The sequence below is a fragment of the Sturnus vulgaris genome, chromosome 1 (assembly GCF_052056855.1).
Source record: "Sturnus vulgaris isolate bStuVul1 chromosome 1, bStuVul1.hap1, whole genome shotgun sequence".
Classification (NCBI taxonomy): Eukaryota; Metazoa; Chordata; class Aves; order Passeriformes; family Sturnidae; genus Sturnus; species Sturnus vulgaris.
Genome location: NC_142243.1, coordinates 147,381,506 through 147,407,781, shown reverse-complemented (window position 1 = coordinate 147,407,781; position 26,276 = coordinate 147,381,506). Strand labels below are relative to the sequence as shown.

At 34.4% G+C, this 26,276-nt stretch overlaps 1 protein-coding gene across 5 annotated transcripts in view; it reads left to right on the top strand.

Annotated features, from left to right (window-relative positions):
* Nucleotides 1-26,276, top strand: part of ASAP1 (ArfGAP with SH3 domain, ankyrin repeat and PH domain 1) — a 115,824-nt gene that overhangs the window by 52,118 nt on the left and 37,430 nt on the right. For 3 of the 5 annotated variants that reach the window (XM_088179326.1, XM_088179321.1, XM_088179338.1), the window contains 14 exons: nt 1,645-1,790; nt 5,353-5,427; nt 5,768-5,817; nt 6,159-6,288; nt 7,018-7,103; nt 7,801-7,876; nt 8,697-8,783; nt 14,544-14,552; nt 15,114-15,214; nt 15,607-15,676; nt 16,802-16,889; nt 17,969-18,017; nt 23,645-23,808; nt 25,332-25,465. In XM_088179326.1, the coding sequence (XP_088035452.1) occupies nt 1,645-1,790; nt 5,353-5,427; nt 5,768-5,817; nt 6,159-6,288; nt 7,018-7,103; nt 7,801-7,876; nt 8,697-8,783; nt 14,544-14,552; nt 15,114-15,214; nt 15,607-15,676; nt 16,802-16,889; nt 17,969-18,017; nt 23,645-23,808; nt 25,332-25,465 (1,265 nt within the window). The remainder of the gene's footprint in view (nt 1-1,644; nt 1,791-5,352; nt 5,428-5,767; nt 5,818-6,158; nt 6,289-7,017; nt 7,104-7,800; nt 7,877-8,696; nt 8,784-14,543; nt 14,553-15,113; nt 15,215-15,606; nt 15,677-16,801; nt 16,890-17,968; nt 18,018-23,644; nt 23,809-25,331; nt 25,466-26,276) is intronic. The other 2 variants (XM_088179332.1, XM_088179343.1) reach the window with 1 other exon arrangement.

Sequence of the window (26,276 nt, the reverse complement as noted above, 5' to 3'; positions counted from 1 at the left end):
GGCTCTTTCCAACTTTCTTTATCCTTCCTTTTCCTTCAGCACAGCTGAGTATGTTTGATCTTTGCTCACTCAGGACTGCATAAGCTGAAGCTCTTTCATGGGTAAAATCCTCTGTGTCTATTTGTGCAAAAGCTTCTACTTCAAAACAAAATGCATATTTTATTTTTATGCAGTGGTTTCCTTGAGTTCATTGCTAAGCTATTTGATTAAAACTGTATGCTTTTGGAACCATTTTCTTAAAAACATGCAGCTTGAATTGCAACTCTGTATTAACATATGATTAAATATTTGGCTTCTTGAAAACCTCTGTATTAATGTCTGATTCTTAGACTATGACTGGTGTGATGTGTGAGCTTTGGGGCTTGGTATTGGTAAATAAGAATTGTAGTTTTTTTAACAGGTTTTGTAATTTATTTTGTTGGAGCTTTGGTGCACTGTTATTTGAGTATCTGCAATACCTTGGAAGAATTAACTGTTTATCTCTTCATCAGCTGTTTGTTAATGTCCAAATAGATTTGTGCATTGTGAGACATTATTCATGAGACTTGTTTGAAACTTATGTCTTTTTAACTTTTCTTCAGTCTTTCGAGCCATAACTTGTAATTCAGATGCTCTCAGGAAATATCAAAACTTGAATAAAAAAAACAACTTTGGTGATTTTGGGGGAAAAAAACCCATGGTACCTACTGGCAACTGTTCTCTCTTTCCCTTCCTCTCTTTCATTGCACAGAACTTGTGCTGTAGCTCTGTGGCTTTGTGTTTGTGGTTTGCACATATAGTAAGGCTAGGAGATCCATTAAAGTGAAATATTGATTTAATTAATACCAGTAATGTACTCTGAGACATAAAGGTGATAAAGTCTCTCCCAAAGGGCTGTAGAGGTAAATTCTCTATTTAAAGGTACTAAAATTGAAGTAACAAAAATTATGCAAACACATGCCAGAAAGGAAAATAAACAGAAGCAAAAAAGACATTTCAGATACAACAGTTTCTAATTCATTCTTGAGTCAAGGATTTTTCTCACTTTCACTGGCTTCAACTGCATCATCTTGGTTCTGAGCTCTCTGTTTGTGCAGTTTGCTATTAAATACATTGGAATGAGTCTTTGGCTGCATCCCAGTAAACATTCTGTTATCTGGGATAACTCAGTGTGCAAAGCAGGCAAAAAGGGAACCTTTGTATGATGTTTCTTCTTTTGAACTTACAGTCAGATTCAGATTTGGTCTCCTTACGTTTATATCTGATACTTTTGACTTTTTTGTTCTGTAAAAATATCCAGCATTTCAAAAGAAAACTTCATGTATGCATGAAAGTTCCTGTAGTGGGCAGCTATAAATTCTGATGTTGTTTACAAAACAAGCTTATATTGTTTCACTGTTGTATTATTGATCTTATTACACTGTCAACAGCTACAGAGTTTTTTTCATTGCTGTATTACAAATTCAATTTGCTGATTTAAAAAGCATATATATGCTTGTTGCTAAATAGTTATTTTTAAGCTTAAAATTATTTTAATTTTCAGTAAACGTTTTGACTTGTGGCTTTTTTCAAAGTACTGTTTGTTAGTTTGTTGTTAAGTTGCAATAAGCTTAAAATTATAATTGACTGGTTACAAAAAACCTGACTTTTGATTTTTCTTTGCAGATCATGTTCAAAATGAAGAAAACTATGCACAAGTACTAGATAAATTCGGAAGTAATTTTTTGAGTCGGGATAATCCGGACCTTGGCACAGCTTTTGTAAAATTTTCCACGCTTACTAAAGAATTATCAACACTGTTGAAGAACCTGGTGAGGAGTTTCAAACTTTCTTAGCTTTTAACTTGTTTCAAAATAAAGTCTAATACAAGAACTGTGTGATCATGATGACTAAGGATAATTTTTAAGATGCTTTCAGTTTTTTTTCGAAAACAAAACCAACAATTTCTGCAGAGAGGATCTCTAAAGGGTGTTATTACACACTCTGTATTTGATTGTTAATTGGCAGTTAAGAAAGTAAATACAAATGTTGAGACATCCCTTCAGTCAGATGATTGATGGTGATAAATACCTCATGGACTTTAATTTTAAATCATCCCTTAACCTGAAATCTTTCTAGTTAAAAATACAATATCATTAGTTATGGCTGTTTTGTTTTACCACAAGAGAAGAAACATCCATTTCTTTTTGGAAGAAAAATAACAATTTGAGCATGTTTAAATTGTGTTAACAGTCTACACTCCCTGTGATATATAAAGCATCCATTGCATAAGTATGAGGTTTTTGAAGGTGATTTAAAGCTTGTCTTAGACCTTTTATGTCTAAAAGCTACATAATAAAACTACATTCATGGCAAATATCTTTGAACACTGAAAGTAATGAAGCCACATTTCTCCTGCAATTGTTTTTCATGGGCTTTGTAGCTGTTATATTGAGAAAGTCATGGCTTCCGTGTGACTTTTTTTTTTGTTGTTGGGCTTATTTCCAGGCTTTTTGATGTGTATAGTACAAGTGATATTACAGACTTGTCTTCCTATAGTCCCCAACACAACCATAACTGCTGTAGATCACACCAAAGGTCCCTGTAGCAAGGTTCTCTGCCTTTGACAGTTGCCCAAGACTGAGTCTTCTGCTTTCCTCTAGAGATTTGTCACTTTGGGTTATTTTTGACCTTCTTTAATTTAAATTTAGCACACAATTAAAAATAATTATTTTAAAATGTGAATTAAACTGCAGTTTAAGGACAATTTGGGACTAGAACTCAAGTTTTTTGCAAGCTTTCTGGACTTGTAAGCAAGGCATCCACAGACATTTTTAATTTATTTCAACTAGCAAACAAGATGTCAGGGTTTATTTATTTATTTAAAATAGTGCTGATCAAGAGGAAAAGGCACTTTTAATTTAAGAAGCCGCACTTATTCAGAACAACATTATAGTATTTCAGCTAGATTATGAATCATTATCTACCCAAATTCTTGTTGACAGGATTTGAAATAATGTTCACTAATTTACTTCATTCAGCACTCTCAAATAGACAACAAACTTATTTTACAGTTGCCTCAGCATTTTAAAACTATTTATTTTTCTCCTTTTATTCTCCCCAAGGTAGAAAATTCTGCTTTATTGTTCTTAAGCATCATTTTGTTTAATAAGATTACAATGAAAGAAAAAAAAAAAGATGTTTATATCAAAATAGAAGTTGAGGTCCATTGAAAGAGCAGTTGGGAGGAGGACTCTGTAATGTCACTAATAAAGCCCCAAAGTAGGTCCTGAGCCTTATGTTGATAAAATTAATGGGAAAAATGGCAGGAGTTATTAATATGAATGACAAGATAATAAATTTTGGGGTTTGGATGGGGGTTTTTTGTGTTTTTGTGGGGATTTTTTTTTTGTTTATTTTATTTTTTTCTTTTTGTTTTTTTGTTTGTTTGGGGGTTTTTTTGTTTTTTGGGTTTTTTTTTTTTTTGTTTTTTGGGTTTTTTTTTTGTTTTGTTTTTTTTTTTTACCTAGAAGAGATGATTGTGGATGCCTTATTTAATAAAGGTACAATAAAATAATGAATGGTCTTCAAAGACATAAAGATGAACGAGGACTAGAGCTACACAGTAGACAACCAGAAAAATGCTTCACAAATTTGACTCCTTTTTGTTCCATTTTTTAATTTCAATTATGATTCATTAAAATTTTCATATGAGTTTTGATATTATGGATATATCATGAGAAGGAGGGTACAAAATAACTTACTTTCTTCTTCATCAATTATGGAGTGCCTATTTTTAGAGTGATGCTTACTATGAAGTAAAACCAGCAACTTAATTACATACACAACTTTTGCAAACCATTATTTTGAAATGATTGCTCAGCAAACAAGGGCAAGAATAAAAGTATGTCCATTAATCATTTTAACAAGGCTAAATAATTTGCTGTGCAGTTTCTACTATTAACTGTTGATGTTATTATTAAATATAATGTCTCAAACTTCAAATCTATGAATATAATAGATCAGTTGTTGAATCATTGTTATTAATATTATCTTATAAGAAGGACACATAAATGACCCTTCAGGAAGATTTTACAAAGGTAAAACGTTGGGATTGGCCATTGCCAACCCTGCTCTGTTTTCAGCAGACTCTGAGTGTCCCATCAGAATCAGTTTCTGTGGTTTTTTTACTTCTATCTCCTTGGCCATTTCACATTTCATTCTTGATGCAATAATTCATTATAATAGTGCATTTAAAAGGTGTATAAAGACCTATGCATATGGAAATGAGTGTGTCATTATCTTTACATTGATCTAGATGAAGTTTTGGCAGAATATTTATAGCATTTTCAGATTATTTATTTTGAAAATTTGCATGATTCTTGCCTTTTTCTAAGTGTTTAAAGCCTGTTTTTTCTTTACCTCTCTTTACTGTAGATGTCCTCACCTAATCTTTGCAAGCAAATTGTCTTTTGTTCACAACCCTCACTAAATTCTCATGTGTTTCCATATATTAAGGGGTTTTCTCCCTTTATTTTGTTCTATACATGAGATTGTTTTGCTTTATCAGATTGTTTCCAGTTCATTTGGGCTACTGTTTTATCAAGTTTTCAGTGATGTAATAAATTATTCTAAATCCTTACTGTATTGGAGTAATATACTGCTATTTATCCTTCGGGTTTTTTTGTTTTTTTTTTCCTATAGCTGACATACTCGCTAACTACTGTTCAGTCATTTCAACATAAAAATTAATGGCTTGAGTTGGTTATCCTTAGTGGATACACCTGAAAAAATTAAAAAAGGCCACAGTGTATGTGAGGAGTTTGAGTGGAACACTAGATCTGGGGAACCTGTTTAACTGTTTTGATATTCTTGTCAATCATCAAATAGGCATGAACTCAGTGGGGTGAAATTTAAACTCGTGAGAGTTTAAGGAGATGCCAGATATACACAATGGACAAGGAAAGGAACAAAAGGGGGCAATATTCAAAGAGCTGGTGCCCCTGTTCATTCCTTCTATTCATGGCTGAATTAACACGTGCTTTGTGGGTTCCCTGCCTGTGGCACAGCAGGTCCTTCTTACTCAGGAGGCTATAAACAAATTTATATCCAAATGTTTGCTTCAAGAGGATGAGTATTGCCTTGAAGTGCTTTCAGAACTTTGCTTATGTGCTATTTGTAAAATTCTGGGTTTATGTCACCTCGTGCAAGTAAACATTAATTATATTTCTATGTCTCATGCAAGTGTTTATTAATTCTTCCCAGACTTGAATTTACTATGAATTTAGAAATGTGAGGTGATTGCAACTTGATTAGTGAAGTTCAGAAGCTTATTGGCAGTAGTTTGATAAGATCATAATAAATCCTTTTGAATGATAATATTTTTGTTTTTAGCTCCAGGGTTTAAGCCACAATGTTATTTTCACTTTGGATTCTCTCTTGAAAGGAGACTTAAAAGGTGTTAAAGGGGTAAGTGTTGCAAACTAAATTTTTGTTTCATGTTCATCAATCCAGAGACTGTTTTCCTTTCAGTCATGAGAGTGTTTCTTATGTTGGCATTTATTCAAATTCTGTATTTAGTAGAAAGAATAAATTTGCCATGACTCTAGTAAAATCTTGAAAATTTCATTGTAAATTGCTGTGTTAGTGTGCACAGGAAAGCAATACTTTACAAGATTCAAACTCAATTTTTTTTCCAACTGCTATCTGAAAAGTTTTGAAGAAGACAATATTTCTGTTGCTATTTATTACTTGATAACTACAAAGAAAAAGTTTATCAATGTTCTAAGACAATTTTCTATTTCCTAAGGACCTCAAAAAGCCTTTTGACAAAGCCTGGAAAGATTATGAAACCAAATTGTAAGTACTTGTCTCCCACTTGGCTTTTTTTTTTTTTATGGTGTTGGGATTTTAAAAATAAATTAGTAGTAGTATTAGCATTATTAGTACTGTTATTGTTATTATTAAGATATAGTTATTTATTATTTTCCCTAAGTAACACACAATCTAGAGAACAGGGTTGAAGGACGTTTCATGTCTCAATAGCCTCAGGAGACTTCAAATATACAGGATGTGGTAGAGGAGCTAATCTTCAGAATGTCTTCTTTGATACTTCTTAATTATTACTTTTTCCCTAAATAATGCTTGATCACATTTCAGTAGAAGGAATTCTCTACAACGTTTTCTAATTAAAATTTTAGTACAAAGATTGAAAAGGAGAAAAGAGAACATGCGAAGCAGCACGGGATGATAAGAACTGAGATAACAGGAGCTGAGATAGCAGAGGAAATGGAGAAGGAGAGGCGGCTGTTTCAGCTCCAGATGTGTGAAGTAAGAAACAAATTTCAGTTTTTAATTGCAACACCGTAACTTATTGTTAACAGACTTTGTGGGTCTTACTTGAAGGTGGTGAAATCTTTGTCGTTTGAGGGTGGAGGGAGGAAATTATTTTGATGTCACACAGTATAACAATATAAAAATAATTATTTTAGCAATTCTTGTAGAAAACTTGGCTTCTTTTTGTTTTGCTCCTTTTCTTTGTTTTTAGATTATCGTGGGAAGGTTCTTGGGCTAAAAATACACTGTGGAAATATTTCTTATTTTAACAGGTTTATGGTTTAGCAGTATTTTGATATCTTTCTTCCAATATGCTCTCTGAAGCCTTCTAAAATTTCTATTAAAGTGATAAATGTTAGTTCCATAAAGCTGATTTGATTTTGATGGGGATTATTTTAAATTGCAGTACAGTGTTTGTATTTTCCAAATATTTCAGTAATGACTATAGTAGCATTTAAAAAGGGAAATTTTTAGACAATTGTAAAGGATGAAACTTTTTTCTTTAATTTTCTTTATGTTTTGAGGTGTTTAAATTGTATGGAGTGGCCAGATAAACTGTTACCCGTTTTAAAGTTTGTTTAGCAGTGGTGGGCTGGTGTTTTATGGGTCAGCACCCAAGTTAAACACAGAGTTTAATTAATTGAGCAAATGATGTTTTATGGTTTGAAAACCGTTGAAAATTGTGATACATGATTATCAACGTGTTTTCCATTGTCCATACAGTATCTCATTAAGGTTAATGAAATCAAGACAAAAAAGGGCGTGGACCTTCTGCAGAACCTTATTAAATATTACCATGCACAATGCAAGTAAGTGCTGCAATGTTTTAAGCTTTAGTTACAATTTTCTTGTTTGCACAAGATTTTGTTTCCCTTTGTTGAAAGAATCAGGGCTTTGCCAGGTGTCTGAATCTTCCTCTTCTGAGGCTGTAGGCTTCCAGAAGAGTGTGAGAGTGAGTTTGTGGGGCAGGGCAGTGATGGAGACAGAGGCCAAAGGAAAACCTTGCCTCTTGCATACAAAAATTAATTTTATTTGCTGAGGCATAGATCTAGAAAGCATTTCTATAAATATCTTGTTTATTCTAATTAATAGTTTTTTTAGTCTTTATGTAAATTTTAAAACCACTGTGAAAGCCAGCATTTTCTTTGGATTTCCTCGAGGTGAAACGGGTGAGATGCAACTTTGTCATCATTAGAAACACAAACACACAGCAACTTAAGTTAAATACAGAAAAAAATATTTTAAAATTACTGCAGGAGAAACATGTTGGCTATAGTCTCTCTTAATCTGATACTTGTTAAAGTCACAATGGTGTGTCTCCACTGTTGAAAGATACTGTACTTTAAACTGTTGGGATTTTTACTTCTTTAATTATTTTGTTTAATTTTGAACATGGAACAAGCAGGATGTGTTTTATTGGTTTTGCTGTTTTTCTCCACAAGACAACCTACTTCGTGTTATGAACTCTATATATTCCTGATAAATCAAAGGTATTTTTCATTTCAGTTTCTTCCAAGATGGCTTGAAAACAGCTGATAAACTTAAACAATATATTGAAAAGTTGGCTGCTGACTTATATAATGTAAGTTTACTTACAAGTAGCTTTATATCTGAAGATGAATTTTTTTTAAATATAAGTACATTACAAATATAACTACAAGGATCGGTATTTCATTTGCATCTTATAAATTAAAAGTGTATTACTTGAAACTGAGCATAGCTAGATGAAGAAAAGACATATTGACTGCTAAACTTCATATGCAGTTTTTAGAGCTATTAGTAAAAGTAGCTTTCATGCTACTACTAATTCATGAAGATAAAACTACTTTTAAGTATGATTATTGGAATCAGCTTATGTTATTAACATTAATTTCAGTACCATTTTCATTTTCAAACCAAACTACTTAATGATAACACCGAGGTTTTAAAATTAATTAATCTGTGATGTTCATTGAAGAAAAGTAATATCATGGAATCAAAGATCACTTGTCACCCAAGTGTTTTTGTATTCTATAATCAGAATTACAGTAATCCCATTTGCTATTGTCATTTGTTGCTAAATTAAACTGTACTTTCATTCCTTAAGTAATCTGTCAAATTTATTGCAGTTATTTTAATATTTCAGAGGATAATTTAGTTGCATTAGATATAGCAAGTCATTACAGCAACAAACAGTGCATGTCAAGTTGTACATTCATTTTAAATTGCTTTTCAAGCAGTAAATGTGTAGAAGGTGAAGATATAAAAATGGACTAGTCCATGAAAATAAACTCAACTATTACAAAAAGCACAAAATAATTGAGCTAGTTGTTCAGAACAGCTGAAATGGTATATTGAAATGCATAAAACATTAAAATTAAAGGTGCATGCATCAAACATAAAATGGCAATCTCTTTCTACAGATAAAGCAGACACAAGATGAAGAAAAGAAACAACTTACAGCTCTTCGAGATTTGATAAAATCTTCTCTGCAGCTTGATCAGAAGGAGGTAAATAATTTAGACATGTTATTCTTGGAGATAATGTAAATTTGTGAATTTTATATTCATAAATTGTTTTAATGTTTAATTTATGTAGTTATTGGCTCAAAGGAATTGGACTTTGAGCATTATGGCAAAACTAATATTTACAATGTTCAATTACATATCAAGAAACAATGTTTCTGCATCCATTTTCTGTTTCCATTTCTGTACGAAAAGAAATTATTCTCTTTTTTTATGTACTTTCTTTATGTACTGTAAGAAGAGTTGTAGTGCATCAGATAAATGCTTCATCTCCTCCAGCATCCTGTCCTTGACAGTAAGGAATGATTGTTCAAGGGAAAAAATGAAGAGGAGGCTTGCACACTTCCATCTTTTGTTCTGCTATCCTCCAGCCAGTTTGTGCTCAGGATTTTCCTGACCCAGGTGATCCCAAGGCAGAATGAGAACCAGAGATTTGCCTATAGCTGTGGTTTGCATATTAGAGTTCAACTGCTAACTCACATGGATTTGGTGCTGTTGTTCTCCTTTCCGAACTCCTTCTGCTAATAGTATACAGTAAGGAAGAAAGTTTGTTTGCTATTCAAACAGCAGAGGCTGAGACAGGGTGGTTAAAAAGTAAAATTCATCATCAAATGTTCTGGTATCTGGTATCCACTGCAAAAGTGGAGGGAAGAACATGTGATGTCCATTGCAGATGTTCTGGAATATTTCTTGAACTAGGAGGTAACATAATAAAATACATCACACATCAGCTTTTACCTGAGATAATACTGCGATGTTTCAAAATCATACTTCCTGAGAGAAATACTGAATATCCCATGGTGACAGTGGCTGTTGGGAGGGTCATTGTAGCTTTCCTTCAGGAAATTTGCTTATCCTCTCTTCAGTTTTCTTGTAGGTATATAAGATATTCATATTTACCAGGTGTTTGTTATTAAATAGGAATTATAACTAAACATTAGAAGATGCCATTCTGCTGAATATATATGATCATCCACGTTTATGATTAACAGTATTGCTAATATCATATATACATAAAAACATAATTTACAACCAGGTCACCGAGTTAGCCAAGTTTGTGATGCCAGTTAATAGTGGGTATTGAGAGTAAAATGCAGGGCAGTAAACAATGATATTTCCCCAGAATACCCTCTCACTAGTAGCTTGACTGGCTTGGAAATCTTAGAAATTGTGCAGCTGATTTTTGAAGAAATGGTTCATCAGCTTCTGTTACAGCTATGCTTTTCCCACCATGGCTGCATGTTGTGTGGAAAAATCTTGCCCTTTTTATTTATTTTGAGCTTTTAGATCTGCATACCCTATTCAGGATCTGAGTGTGTGTGAATTGATGATATCCTCCCTGGATACTTTTTGATCTTTTTTTTTCTATTTTTCTTTATAAAACCTTACATTGACTTGCTTTTTGGCCAGAGGAGGTTTGTAAGTTTAATCATTTGTAAAGCTATATCATCTTGTTTCTGAATCTTCATGGTAAGCTCACAGTATCTTATTCTTCCTCTCTGCATCACTTGGCATTTTTTTATGCTGATCTTCACCTGTCATTTGTTGTCAAGCTACTCACTATTGTTGAGCTTCTGAGAAATTCTTCAGTCAGCCTTTCTTGAGTATCCTGAATAATTTAATAGCATCTAACAAAATTTGACAGTTTACTGTTCACAGTTTTCTATATTGCTTGTGTTAGACACAACATGTGCTGGTGCAGCTTTCTCTGAAACTCATTTGGCTGTTTCATGCTTCTAACCTATTCTATCACTTGAGGACTTTTCCTCTTGTCCTGTGGCAATGTAATTCTTTCCCTTTCATAAGGAAGAATAAGTGCAGGTATGCTGCATCAGTCATCATTTACTTAGTGATGTTTCCAGGGAACTCCAGGTACACAACCTCTCTGTTCAAAAGCTGCCTTGAGTTTCAAGTGTATGTAACAATAAATATACTCTTCAAAGTAGTTTTCATTCATGTCCCTTCTGTGGTGTGAAGCTAAAAAATCTTTACTTTCCTGGAATTCTTCTGAAACTTTTGAAAAATAGGACTTTAGTAACTGGGGCAAGTATTTTCATGGGCTGTCACATAATTTTAGAGAATAGGCCATTGTGATTATGGCCACTGTGTGTAGATGTGTGGCTTGAAGTCAATAAATTAACTAATGTGGAATCACAGTTCATAAGGAATGATGGATAAGTAATTCCTTACAGTGGCGGGTTTTTACTTTTGAACACTTGCTCACATGTGCTTCCATAACATAGGTGTACATCATATAGACAAACCTTGGCCAGGAGGCTGTTTCTCTTCCTGCATCTCTAATCTCATCATTCTGAAGGGCAGCACAGCCTTACAACACACTCTACATGTTTTTTAGAATTTCTTTCATGGCACAAATGCTGACAGGAGTACCACAGAGCACCTTTGAATAGATTCCAATTTACTGTAAGAGCTCTTTCTAGTGCTCAGTTTTCCCTCATACTTTACAGTCTTTCCTCATTCTCAGTTTGGTATTTTTTTCCCTTCCATCTCCAACGTGCAGATGGATATACCAGATCTCTTCCATAACATTTATAGAGCTTTCCAAACAGGCATTATAGTTGTCACCTCCCTGCTATCTAAATCACTCTGAACATAATTCCTGCTCATTCTTCATCATGAGTTGATTCCCAACATGCAGAGCAACAAGACTTGCTCTCCTCTCATGTACGTTTTATTCCACAAGCTGGGAAGCAAAGAAAAATCTCTCTTCCTCTCCTGGATGCTGCATATGTTGTTGAGTTCATGCTTCTTGACAGTCAGCCAGTTCTTGGAAATAAAGTAGGACAAATGGGTGGATGTTCCTCAGAAATGTGTTGTGCACTCATGGCTGCATATGCTACAGTCCATACAAATCAAGTGTCAAGATTGCTCATAGATTATTATGAGGCAGAGTAACGAGTGAAATATAATGTTTGGATTTTTGGTTGTGTTTTAGTGGGAAGAAACCTTGTGGGTGAGCTGTGGGTGTGAGGGTCCATAGTGATGCAGAGTCCCCAGGCCTGTGCAAAGGAGAGCTGCCTTATTGTGACAACCAGGCCTTTTCTAAGCAGTTAAGCCCATTATCAGTTACAGAGTTTTAAATCATAACAAACACAATTCAACCAAGCACCATACACCACGGTGTGAATACATGATAGTTACATGACTTGTTTTTCTACCTCTAATTCAGCTGAGTCTCTTTGCCATAGTCCTTTTCTGCTTAACCAAAGTAGCAGGCCTGAGCCATGCTGTTATAAGGCCTTCCTTTTGTAAAATATAGAAGTAAAGTCAAATATAAATGTGAAGTCAAATTTTGAAACTTAAATACATGTTGAAATAAAGTAGCTTCACACGTATCACCAAAATATACTGTGCAACTGTTCTCACTGTAATTACAGCGTGGACAAATTGTAGGACTCTAGAAAAACTCTATGTATCTATGTATAATATATGTATATAAAGTTATAAATATAAAAATGTTTGTTTTGAAGAGACTTTAAGTTGTGTCTTAGAAGAAAAAGGAGCAGTATTGTGATTCTTACATATCCAGGCAAATCACAGGAGCGAGATAGACAAAGGCTGTAATGAAAGAATCTGCTTTTTTTGATAAAATAACTGTTTGATCACATTGATATTCAAGTTTCTTTTTCAAAATCAACATGAGGACATTCAGTCATGAGATTCTGCTACATGACATGAGTCAGAGTGTAATGATGCTGGCAGAAATTGAAGAGCTTGATAAAATCATGTGTTACTTTATTCAGTGTTTAATCCTGAAGCAGTATTCATTACTCCTTGGTTAAGAGGCAGCAAAGCCTGACATGGTCTGAGTTTTCACCAGTCGGCCTCCATCACTATGTACATCCAAATCTTCAAGTACATAAAGCTGGACTTTATTATTGTGACAGATGGCCTGGTGGATTATGATTAAATATGTATTTTCCCACTTATTTTAGTGCATTATAATCTCATAGCTGGAAAATTGATAGATTAATGGAATTATTGAAGAACATGAAATGAATGGGATTTTTTCCAGCAGATTTGTCAATATCAGAAGTACTCCTACCAAACATTGCTTTGGCAGGAGAGCAGTTTGAAATAATGAAATTGAGGCCCTGATAGTTAAAAGTTTATTTGACTGAGACAAGGAAATTGGAATTAGTGATTGCTGTCTAAATTGTAAATTCTACCACCTTTAACCTCTTTAGAGCTGCTATGAGATAAGTGACATGTCCCAGCATTTTCAAGGTCTTATAATGCAACTCCTGTTTCACTATTGTACTTGTTCAAGGTGTTTATTTAGCATTAAGGGCATCTATAATGACCTTTACACATCTTTGTGACATACCTGTCCTTTCATTAGTGAAAACAAAATATTATTGTAATCCCTGCAGTTACTTGGAGAAGCACATCTTGACACATCTCTGTTACATGCAGTGTCTCTTGTGGTCACTGTGGTGCTGTCCTCATGTCAAGCTGGGGCAGATTCTGTTACCTTGTGCAAGAAATATCTCATTTTGGAAAACTATTATGGTTTATGGCTTTTGGAGAAAGTATTTTAATGAATACTTTTTTTTAATGAATGTGTACTTTTAATGGTGTAAAGCATCTGATCTTATATGTTGCAAATTGCTCATATCCTAAAAAGTTTAAATTTTAAAAGAAAACAGGCCTTTAATACAGGCTTTTGTTCCCTATTTCTGTCTATTAATTATTGCTGTAAATGTAACTTAAGAGCATTAAGTTGAATGTAGCTAATTTTGGAATCATGTTTTGTGTCTGTTGTGTCAATGATTTCTTTTCATTTTGACTTATTTCCCCAAATCTCCATCTCATATGCTACTTGCAACAGGAACTATATCTTATTATGTTCTTTTCTATGCTAATGCCAGCAGGACCCTAATTCCAGTAGGGATTTGAAATTTGCTTTTAACAAATGAGCTGCAGATTGTGGTGGTGTGAGCACCACTGGCAGCACCCAGCTTGCAGGAGCCTTTGTGCTGCTTCCAGCCACAGGCACCAGTTTTAACAAAGCACTTCTCTAAACTCTGTGGCAAACTTCTTACAAAATGAAAAATAATTGTAAGCACCCCGGATAAACCATGAGGGAGTAATCTTCAATATATATTGGTTGTGGTAGTAAGAAACTCTGCTTAAAGGGGAAAGGTTATTGACAAAGAAGTAATTGAGCTTCCCATTCTTGTGTTTTTTGGGTTTTTTTTTTTGGTGAGATGTTGTCAAATGTTTTGCAGGTTATTGTTTCACAGTTATATTTAACAACAAATTGATGTGCCCTTAATTATAGCTTTTTGCATACACTTGCAAAAATTAAAAGTTCGCTTTGGGCTTGATCTCTCTCAATAGAAATTCAGAATTAGCTCCTGTGGTGAAAGATACAGTATACTATCATTATAGGCAATTTAAAGGTTACAAAGATTGGAAGATGTATTAAAATTTGATCGTGCAGTCATCTTAGTTGTTTTATGAAGCCAATGTCCTATATGCCAGGTTGCCTGGAATTTTGCTACAATATTTTATTACTGGATGAGACAAAATACCAACATGCCTAAAAAAATAGTTCTTGCCTTCTCTCTATTAGTGTCTTTAGAAAGTGAAAACATTGTTTTAACAATAGGGGCTATAAAATTTATGTTCAAGGAACATGGTTATAAAATGAATAATAATTCTTGTTTTAAATTATTTGCTTTCTCTTTCCTCTATTGCTTTTGCCTTTCGTGATCGAAGTCTAGGAGAGTAAGTCAATATTTTAATGAATTTGGGGGATTTCTTTTCTGATATGCTTGTAACAAGTTAATCCATTTCACTTAATTGTTTCACTAGATCAGGTCAAAAGTTATTTCAGTTGACTTCATTCACTAAAACTCATGAATTATACATTTTTTATTTGAAAAAAAAGAGATGATTAGCATTTGTCTTTCTTTTTATATATGTTCCTATATATATGCATGCTATATTCTGTTATTTTCTTTTTGAAATTTTATCTTAGCCTTCTACTTTTCGCTTACAAGATTGTGCAATATTAAATATCTATATTCTAAAAGTCTGTGTTTTGAGATGCATATTTGCATCAAAGGCCTAAAGTATTAATTAAATCTTGAACATGCATCTAGTTCAAGATCACGTGGTGTAAAAGCAAGCTCTCCTATGAATGTAAAATATGCAGTAGGAGTTCTCCTTTTCTAATCTTTATGAATTTCTGATGTTGTAGATAAGAAAAAATGAAATAGACTTAAAGGTGAGGAAAGTTTACTGTGCACATCAGGAGAATGTTAATGTTGTGTTTCCCTTTTTCAGGATTCACAGAGCAGGCAAGGAGGATACAGTATGCATCAGCTTCAGGGGAATAAGGAGTATGGCAGTGAGAAGAAAGGTTATCTTTTAAAGAAGAGTGATGGGTAGGTTCTGGTAGCACATAATAGTGAAATCTACTACCTATGTTCAGGCTCTAATTTTAATGGTTTTCTACGGTGGCAGCTTCAGGCATATTCCCAATGCATGTGCCACAAGTACTTGTGAGTTCCAAAGTTCAATCCTGAATACAGTACTGAATTTAATATAGCAAATATAAAAGCATGACAAGCATGAAAAAGTAGTCATAGTTAAAAGAAAGCTTTTGTCTTTATAACTCTCTAAGATTAAGATTTGTCACAAATCCCCAAGTTTCTTTTGGTGAAGCATTTAGTGCATCTCTTTGTTTTTTAAAGCTAATCGTCTCAAAATAATAATGATATTAACGTGTTTTGAAGTCACATCTATTTACTAAACTTACTATGATATTCTTATGTAGGTTAAGGAAAGTATGGCAAAGAAGGAAATGCACTGTTAAAAATGGAATTCTTACCATCTCACATGCAACGGTAAGTTATTTTTATACCTTTATATGAAAATAATAAATAGCATTATCCTTTCTTGGTGAATCTGCTGCTGCTAATGTGCTGTTGCAAAAAGGATTTTACTTCAGCTTCTGACTGTTGAAGTTTTGTGAAACTAGCTTATTAAATGAATTTTTCAGTAGTTTAATAAAAAAATAACAAATGTATTGAACAGATTTCTCAATACTTCAGATGGATTTGCTTGTAAGGATTGTCATGGTATACATGTGAACCATGCAGGTTGGGAACTTGAGAAGTACTTGGTCTTAGGCTAGAGTCTGACAGCTGAGTGAACGTGTTCAGTATTTTGAGTGCTTTCAATTAAAAGTTTGAAATGCTGGGAAGTTTTGATCACAGTGAGTTCTTGGAATCAGCCATATATCTGAAGGATTTTCCTAGGAATGCTCAGTCAGAGGTAGCACCAAGGTGATTGTGCTGGAGGCAGTGCTAAAATTCTTGTGGGAGTGCAACATGAACTTGGAAACAAGCCCAGGAGTTGCTCTTGTTATAGGAGATGGTCCCATTTCCTCACCTCTTTTCTCCCTTTACCCCAAATTCCACTGACAGCCCTGAATTTCTAAAGCTTACTTCCTATATAAACTCCACATTCTTCAAAGATACGTTTAATTATCATGTCTTAAGTGACTTATAGCACAGAATATTGGTATTGGTATTTATCCTGAGTTCTGAAACTCCAGATCTTCAGCTTTCACTTTCCTTTTAAAGTTTTCAGACTGTATCTTTGATCTATTTAAAATGGGAAGAAACTTGGAATATGGGCATGCTGTAATGAAAAACTGCATAATAGTTTTGCCATTGTTGATGAAATGCAATTAAAAATACTAATATTAACATATTGTAAATTTAAGGTTTTTTCTTTTCATCCCTTTCAGATAAAGTGATGCCGTGAAGTTTTTAATTTTGTTTAGATTTACCAATGTTCCATTTTGAGAGACCAAATCAGACCAAGTGATGCTGGTCTCCAGCTTTTTGAGGGTGGATATGTGTGCATGTCCAAGCTCTGAGTAATATCACACATGCCCACTCCCCAGAAAGGGAAAATAATCCTAAATCAATACATTTTTAAAATAAAATAATTTTTCTTTTTAGTCCAACAGGCAACCAGCTAAACTGAATTTACTGACCTGCCAGGTGAAGCCAAATGCAGAAGACAAGAAGTCCTTTGATCTAATATCACGTATGTAGCAATTTTAGTACCATCTTGTATTATGTGGGATTTCTGAAAAGGTCATTGCAAGATTCTTTGAGTAGAACACAAGGCTAGAGCTCAAAGTTCAGGTCTGTATGCAGACACACACAGTGTCCCATAAGTGTTCAGAGCCTCTACTTCTGATGGTGAGCAAATGGATATAGAACCTTTCTTTGTGTAGATATGACATAAATGTTTGTTTGTGACAAGCCATGAAATGCAGCGTATGTGCTGCTCCCTAAGTTCAGAGAGATGTTTAACAGCTTACTGGAACATGCATTAGCTGTATCCACCAAGAAAGGGGAAAGACCTTTGGCTTTATCCTCCTTTACAGTCATTGTTTTCCTTTTTGAGTGCTATTTGAAGGGATGAGGAAGACAAGGAGACCCAATTTCTTTCTCCCTTATCCTACATTAAAAACGTATTTCTCTTTGTCTGAAAATTGGTAGTGCCTTGTCTTCTCAGCATTAAAGCTCCTGTGGTTCCCCTTCTTCCCATTGTGGTCTTCTACAGCAGGTATTTGTATCCAATCCAGTTTTAAAAACTCTTTTGATGAATCAACATAGTGTTTTCAGGCTTTACAAATCAACAAACTGTTCTAACGTTCTATACTGAAAAAGGCAATCTAGGAGACCTTTGCTTGTGGGAGATAATAGCCACTTCTTCATCTCTTCATCTGTTGGTTAGTAAAAGAATTTTCTTGGCTCAACTGGAGGGAAAAACTATTTAAAAAGAGCAAATTAATTTTACCCTCTTCTCCTAATTTTGACTTCTGAAAGGGTAAAATTTCATCCATGTGTTTATTTTTCTTTAGTATTAAAAAACTTAAAATTTTTAAAATACGTACAATTGGTGTGAATCAAAATTTTCAGTTTCATCTTCCTTTTTTTGTTCTTTTTTTGGAATTGTTATCCATTGTTATTCAGCTATGAATAAAGTATTAATGATGCCTTTTAGGAGAAATTTTTCTTGAAGGTTTTAGCTGCCAAATAGGTTTTAGCACCAAATATGTAAACACATTAACTTTTATCATGTACCAAATGAAAAGATGTATTTCTTTATTTCAGATAACAGAACATACCACTTTCAAGCAGAAGATGAACAGGAATACGTAGCGTAAGAATATTTACATTTTTTCAACTTTATTTTGCCAATAGAGATGTAAAAATCACACATAACAGTGGAAATCATTTTCTCAGCTATTGCATAAGTAGTGCCTACTGTCTCTTTTTTTTCTGCTGTTATGAATCTGTAAATGTAAACTATTTAGTGTCACACTACAAAGCTCTTTTAAAACCTAGTAATGTTAAAACCAAAACTAAACCAAACCCAACTAACCAAAACACCATTTAGACTGTGTATCCTGTCAGTGTGATTTTTGCTAAGTGCTTGGGATGATATTGTGTTGATCAGATTATTAAAATTCAAATTAAATATTTTTAAATTCTTCTCAATTTTTTTCTGTCAACACTGTTCTGCAGTTACTTCTTTTCCTCTTGATCCTGTATTTTTCTTGAAACTAAACATAATTAAGAGATAAGAGATCTCCATATGACACTTAGAAAATATCTCCAGGCAGTGCATTTTTTCTTCTGTAGGCCTAGAAATAAACAGCAAAGCACATCTCTGAGATTTGTGTACTTTAGAATCCAGGAACTTGCTTCATTAATGCATGTTTCCAATTAGATTATTTCCTTTTAAACAATTTCCTTCCTGCTGCATCAGAATTATTTCCTGAGAATCATGTACCACTAGTTTTTCCTCCTGTGTCACCAGATGTGTGTTATGCATGTTGTCTAATGCTCAACACCCAAAAGTTCAAGGAATAAAGTTACTACTGAAGAGGACAGCAAAGGCTACCTCATTCTTTCCTTAAATATCCACATTCTAGTGGAAGGCTGTGTTGCTCCTTGTGTATTTTAAAGGTACAGTGAATATTTGTAGGGGATTTTTCACTTTTTTAGTAGTGTTAGGTGGCAGTGGCATTGACAGCTCAGCCTTGGGAATTATGGGTGAAATAAAAGGGCTGGAGAATTCTTTGTTGTACAGCTATTTTCCTCTGACTTCCACAGCTTTATGTTGGCTCTTACAGCACGGAGCTGACTTGCTAGTCATGATTACTGCATTCATCCTGGAACTCAATTATTCCAGTAATTTTCTTAGTCAAGAAGAAAATACTGTTACTTCTTATGAGTCATAAGTTTTTGGTACTCTGCCATAAATTAATTTTTACTGCATTAGTTGGTTTAACATGTAACGTGGTTTGTTTGGAGTTTTTTTGTCTTAACACATGAGCAAGGTAGAGGAAGAATAAATTAGCAGTATCCTTCTTCTGAGAGGCAGATGAATAAATCAGTTTAGCAGGCTGCCTGTTGGACTGTTTTAAATTCCAGGCTGGTTTTATTTCCTATTAGAAGCAGTGAAATTTTGTCTATCACTCTAAAGTCAAATAGTTGAGAAAATAACTTGCTTTGGAATATAGCATCCTAGACTATCTCAAGTTGGAAGGGACCCTTAAGGATAATTGAGTCAACTCCCTCCTCCTCCCACAACTGCCTACAACTCAATCATGACTAAGGATATTGTCCAGATGCTCTTTTTTGATATCCTGGCCATTTCCCTGGGGAGCCTGTCCAGTGGCCAGCCACCCTCTCAGTGAAGAACCTTTTCTTGGTGTTCCATCTGAACTTCCCCTGATGCAGCTTCATTCCATTTCCTCATGTCCTGTCTCTGGTCACCAGAGAGAGGAGTTCAGCACCTCCCCTTCTGCTGCTCCCCTTGAGGAACCAGAATTAGTGTAATTGTGCTGGTGAGAAACTGCAGTACAACCAAATGTTCTGTTTTTCTTGTGCAGCCACTGAGTGGGCCCTAAAAATCTTTATTATCTAAGGTGTCATGGGAACAGCACCCCTTGGACCTCCAACTTTAGTGATTTAAGAGTGTTCTTCAGGAATTACTTGATGTAACTCCTCAGTTAGAGTTCTCATCCTCTTGTTTCATTTCCTTCTGACTGGTATAGGTGTGCCTCTGTCTTGATCCTTTCCTCTTGTGTTTTGTCCACACAGTTTTAGTGCTGCCTCTGTTCTGTCCTTTTTACTTTGTGAACCAATTGAAAATGTGTAAATAGATTTTCAAGTCACCTTCCTTATAGACTCACATCTAAATAGAGAAAAAAGCAAGATGTATTTCTTTTTATTCTAGTTTAACTGGTCTTGCATACATTCTCCTAGCAATCATTTTACACTGCTTCCATAAGTAGCTCCTCAAACTAAATAATAATAATTTTTACAAGGAGATTTTTAAAAAACATACATACAAAGCTCTGAAGCCTACTTTGTTGCAGGTTTATTACTGCTTCCCCTCAAACATTTCCTTCAGGCCAGTGCCTTTCTTGATTTTTATCCAGGCAGCTGTTTGTTGGCCTTTCATTACTGATTGACAATCCTTAAGTTCTCAGTAGTTTCTCTAATAGATAAAGTACAGTTGTTAGGGGGAAGTGGGGTGTGTTTCTGTATGTGCACATAAATACATATTTATGTGTAGATTATAGGAAAAGTAACCTGATTTTTTTGAACAAATATAATAATGGTTGATTTCTGTTGTTTTGTTTTTTTAATAATTGTGGATAGAGCCAAAAATACTCTAGTGATGAGATTTGGGCCCTTTTCTACCATTTTTGAAGGTCAGGAGCATATCCATACCTAAAGGAAATGCCTGGATCATTAAAAAACCCCCTAGATTTAGGAAGTTTTCTGTGAAGAAACAGACATCTAACTTCAGTCTAGTTTCTAACAGCAGTCTTCAGACATTTTTCACTTTGGAAAGACTAAGTTTGAAGGCATTGATATTATCTGATGCTTCTTCCATACCAAAAAAGTTATATATCAATATTTGAAAAATATTGTTATTTTTGTCTGATTATGCATTTACCTGGAAACAACAGTGTTGCAATAGTGATTGTCAGGAGACAGTTAAATTTTTACTACAAAATTAAAAAAAAACCAACAAACTATTAGACTGTTGTTATTCTTGGGGGAGGGTTTTTTTACTGACTTGAAAATACTGAAGCAAAATAAGAGCAATGTGAGTGAAGTGTGGTCCATGCAAGATTAATGAACTCCTCTTATTTCCTGAGGGCACCTAGGATGCCAGATTTTTGCTTAGCCTTGTTTCTTCAAAACTGTGAATCTCCAGCAAACAAATGCCTTAAAGGATGATAAGAAAATGCTGATATTCAGAAAAACAAGTTTAACAGATGGTTGGACCACCTATTTATTGTGTTAGGTAGAATAATATTGTAGATTAGTTTAGGTTGGAAAAGACCTTTAATATCGTGTAGTCCAACCATTAATCAAACAGTGCCAAGCCCAAAACTAAACCATGTCCCCAAGTACCCCACCCACACATGTTTTAAAGCCCTCCAAGGATGGTGGCCCAAACACTTCCTGGGGAGCCTTTTCCCCTGCTTAAAAACCCATTTTGTGAAGAAGTTGTTTCCTAATATCTAACCTAAAGGTTTGCTGGGACAACTTGAGGTCACTTCCTCTTGCCCTAAAACAAGACAACAAAGCAATTCTGTAAGACTTGATTAATTTTTAAATTATTTGGAAGAACACTACAAAGTATTATCAGAAGGTTTTTGACTATTCATTTGGCACTGGCAGTATTGTGAAATAAAGCAAATACTTTGTCTTTTTTGCTCTTCTATTACCAAAAAAAAATACAGATAAAAAAAGAAGAGCAGTTAGAATGAGTTTTATAAACTATAACATTTAATTAACATTCCATATTTACTGACTGGAATTGTTTAGAATTGTTTATTTTTGAGTGTGCAGCCTGCCAGGAAGGCCTGGTGACCAACTGGGCACTTCTTGATAAGCAGCACCAATCATTCAGAGCATGTCTGTGCTTTTGCTTGTCAGGGAGGAGCTGCCACTGTGCTGCCTCTTGCTGTCACTCACAGTGCCCCAGTGACAGTCCTGGGCAGAGGGTTCCTCTACCTGAGCAAACACAGCCAGAATAATGACGGCTCTGACAGTTTAGATACTTGGAATAAGGAAGTCTGTATCAAACTAACAGCTGGCTCACTTGTGTTGTGTTTGTTTTAATTGCATCTAATTATTTTTTAATTGTTACTGCTAAGTTGATTTTTATTGAAATTCTGCCTTTTTAACAAACTAATCAAATTGTAACTCTAAAAGAAATTGTCAACAAATGTCAGAATAAATGCTGTTTGTCTGAGTTTAATTATTATTTTACTCTGTTTATTTAACCAAACACTGCTATAATATTAGAAACAAGACACCACTGCCTCTTATTTTTTAATAACATTGAATTTCATCGTTAAAATTGCAGAAGAATGCCCTCTAGTGTGGGTTCTTCCCATGTAAAGAGAAAGATTAATGTACCTTTATTGTTTTTGACATGTAAACTTTGAAGGAAATTTGCGCTCAAGACCTTCAGTTTCTCTTTTATTTTTTTAAGGTAGAATTTTCAAAATTTTCAAAGCATTTTAAGCACTAGTTCCTAGATTATTTTCTGCACATAAAAATTTAAAAAACATATGTGGACGAAATACATAATATGGAATGCCCATATATGAGTTCAGGTTCTGAATCTGTGTTCTAAGATTACACATAAGTTTTCCTCTGAAATCCTTTAAAGCTAATATTTTCATTGTTGTTTCAGTGAGAAATTATGAATTTCAATCTGAAGTTCTCTTAGTTTGTTTAGATGACAATAACCATTTCTGCATATTTCAGAAGACTGATGATTGCAAAAAAATTGAATATTGTAAACATGAAATGTGTTGAGGACACTGCCAATTTAAAATATTTCTGCATTAAAAAAATAAAATAGTTGCAGTAGATTTAAAGTCATCTAAAACCATTTTACCTGTGAGGATTTCTTTTTAACTTGCTCTGTTTTCTAAATTGGCAACACTGAATCAGCAATGTACTTAGTCCTTAGTGGAACTGCTTTTCCCTCTTTACCTCCATATGGAGCACAGCAGCTGCTGAGAAGGGGTTTTGTTTGGTTTTAATTAAGGCATTATGTGTAAACAACAACTTGCAGAGTGATTGGGAGGGGAGGAAATAGTGCCCGAGATATCATTAGAGAGTCTCCATTTGTTGCACTCAGCTGTTGCTCCTAAAATTTTATGTTGGCTATTTGTATCTTTACTCTCCTGTCATCCTTAGCCCCTTGGTTGCCATGGCAGTTGTCATTAATTTGGGCTTTACAGTCTGACAGTACAGACTGATTAGTACACGGAAACCTGCATTTGAAAGACAAGTAGACATCAACACATTCACCAGGGTGCTTGCTGTTTCCTCTGTGAAGAGAAAGATGCACACTGGAGAAAGCAGGGGTTATCATCTTCTCCAGGAAGGAGACTTTAGGAAGATTTTGGACACCTTTAAAGCAGTTAAATTTACAGGAGCTTAGTTGCCCCTTTTCTCTTCCACAACTTCTGCTTATTTGAGGAACCTAAGAACTTGGCTTTAAAATTGTTCACCAAAAGAATGTTAGAATTAAGACTGTTTATCTCTTCTCATTCTTACTTATCTTTTCTCAAATCTTTCCTTTTTGTCTCTGACTTCTCCCTCTCCTCAATCTCTCCCACAATACAGTCCTTCCCTGTAGTCCTGCTAATATTTTGTTCCTGGCAAGATTTCTACAGTTTATAGATTAACATGTATTTGCAAATGCAGATCTTCATTAAGGTCTTTATCTTGTGCTAGATGGATATCAGTATTGACTAACAGCAAAGAAGAAGCATTAAATATGGCATTCCGTGGAGAACAGAGCACAGGTGAAAACAGTTTAGAGGATCTGACAAAAGCCATTATTGATGACATACAGAGATTACCCGGAAATGAAGTCTGTTGTGATTGTGGCTCACCAGGTATCTCCATTTGTTCATGTCATCAGCTGCTTGTTGGGAGCAAAGTAATTTCTTTAAAGAAGTGTTTGTAAAGTGCAAACTAATTTTCTAAGTGATGTTTCTGAGTCTTCAACCTGTTTTTAAAAGAACAAATATGACTTTCCTACTTTAGTTCCGTTTAATTCACTAAAATATTTTTGTGTGTTGTCTGTGCTTACTTCCAGCAGTTCAAGCCCCTCTGGAGTTTGAACTGTTCTTGTTGCACTGTGTCTAGATGCTTGTTGCACTTGAATGGAAGTTGCTTGGCATCACTGATCCTGTGCATGCTACTAAGTAGAAGTGAGTAATATTTAGACAATGATTGTGGAAAAATTGACCTGGCCAGGATCTTGCTCTGAGGCTTTATCTTGGCACGAGACTACTGGAATTGCAGCATCAGAAGTTTTCAGAGGTGGAATAAGTAGTTTTGTGCAAAGAATGAGACCCAGAGTTGAAATCCTATCAGATAATATCGTCAGAAGTACAGAGTTACAGGTCAGTTATGTGTCACTTAGAGCTTGAGAAAGGGCAGCTGGTCACAGTACAACTGAACTGGTGTGGGAGCTGGCAGCTGTTGCAGCTTTCTCTCAAAGGGACACTTCAAGAAGGTGATGCTCATTTGGAACTGAGTAGTGTATATCTTGCAGATGCTTGCTGATGCAGAACTGATCCTATTTGAAATAGCTAGATAAAATTACAGACTGGGATATAATTATGTCAAATCCTGGAATTGGTTCACTCAATTATTTCATTATGTAAAGATATAGAAACTTCAGATTACAGTTCTCATTCATCTTTTAATTTGTAGTAAAGTTTTAAGCTTCACCTCTGTACTCCAGCTTGCTGCTTTAAAACTCTTGGCTTAATGCTTCAGCAGTTACTATTTAAGGTCAAAGAGATTAATTTGTGCATAAAGTATGTTTGGAGCTTTTTCTTTCCCTAAAAACTGGTCATGCTTCTTATGTAGCATTTGTAGTATAAGATCTATTCTAATATTACATGCAGATCTCCTCCATGAGAGCATTTTTAAAGGTTTTTATTTTCCTGGACTAGCCAGCATTCCTCAAATTTTCTACAACATGCTGCTGTTTTACATACTGGAAAGCACTGTGATTAATCTTTTATGAAGGAATATTTAAAGTTTAAGAAGTAAATATTAAAACTTTAGAGGTTGTCAAATTTAGGAGATCTGTTACTTTTAAAAACAGGAAGTAATTTGTACAGAAAACAAGTACTAAATGTATTGAACTACATTCATTCAGTATGAATGAATAAGTCTAAATTCAGTGCCTTTGGGACTGTTCCTAAATCTGAAAAACTGCATTCCATTGGTAGCAATTTATGGCTAAATTTGCACTAGAGTTTGGAGAAAAGTATGGAATATTCTTCATTTATTTTCACTCTGTGAAACATTAAATAAGGAATCATTTCAGAATACATCTCTCACCACCATTGTAAACCTTTTCTTGGACTTTGATTAAATATTTGGTTTTTCAATTGTACAGATCCAACATGGCTATCAACTAATTTGGGCATTTTAACCTGCATTGAGTGTTCTGGAATACACAGAGAAATGGGTGTCCATATTTCTCGAATCCAGTCTTTGGAATTAGACAAATTAGGAACGTCTGAACTCTTGGTAAGTGTCTTTAATTTATACTGGATTTTTTTAGTCAAATGTTGACATATATATAGGAGGCACTAAAATGTACAGTTTACTGCTTATCTTTTTCAAGGAATGTAGTTTTATAGAATTACTCCTTCATATTTCTGTAGATATTTTACAAGTGCACAGTTATATATTATTTTATATTATTGGTGCTCTTGTCACTTCTCATTTCATGTCCTGAGGTGTTGCAGAATGAGTATTGACATCCATTGTAATTAGTGCCATCAGGATTTTGCCTCTCAATAGCTGATCCTGACCCAAAATCAGTCTAAAAGCTCATGTGATTTAAAACATGAAGCTAATTTGCCTTGGCAAGGGAGAATGACTGTTGCTAATTCTGAAATAAAAGTACTGGAGGAATCTTAATTTGATGGATGAAGTCGTGTAATATTGAAGTTATGAAAGGAATCTGCTGCGAGACTACCAAAAAAAAAAAGAAACAAAACCAAAGGAAAAATAAAAACAAGTCCAAAAGAAACAGCTGCAGTAGTTTTATCTCCCTATCTGTGTTTGGCCTGAAAGAAGACACTTGTTACAGAAATTTTGTATAGGAAAATTGAGAGAAGATGTAAGGCAGATCTGGATCGGGGTATAGGTTTAACATTACCACTTTCTCTCTTCAGGAAATATTGAGATTTTTTTGCAAAGTTACTATTAATCTAAATCAAATTTTATGAAGCATGATCTTCAGTAGGCCTGAGCTTCTTTCCCAAAGCAGCTTCCTGATCAGTGTACCAACACCATTTCAGTGTTCCTGCTGCTGGTTCCTCATTCTGGTTTT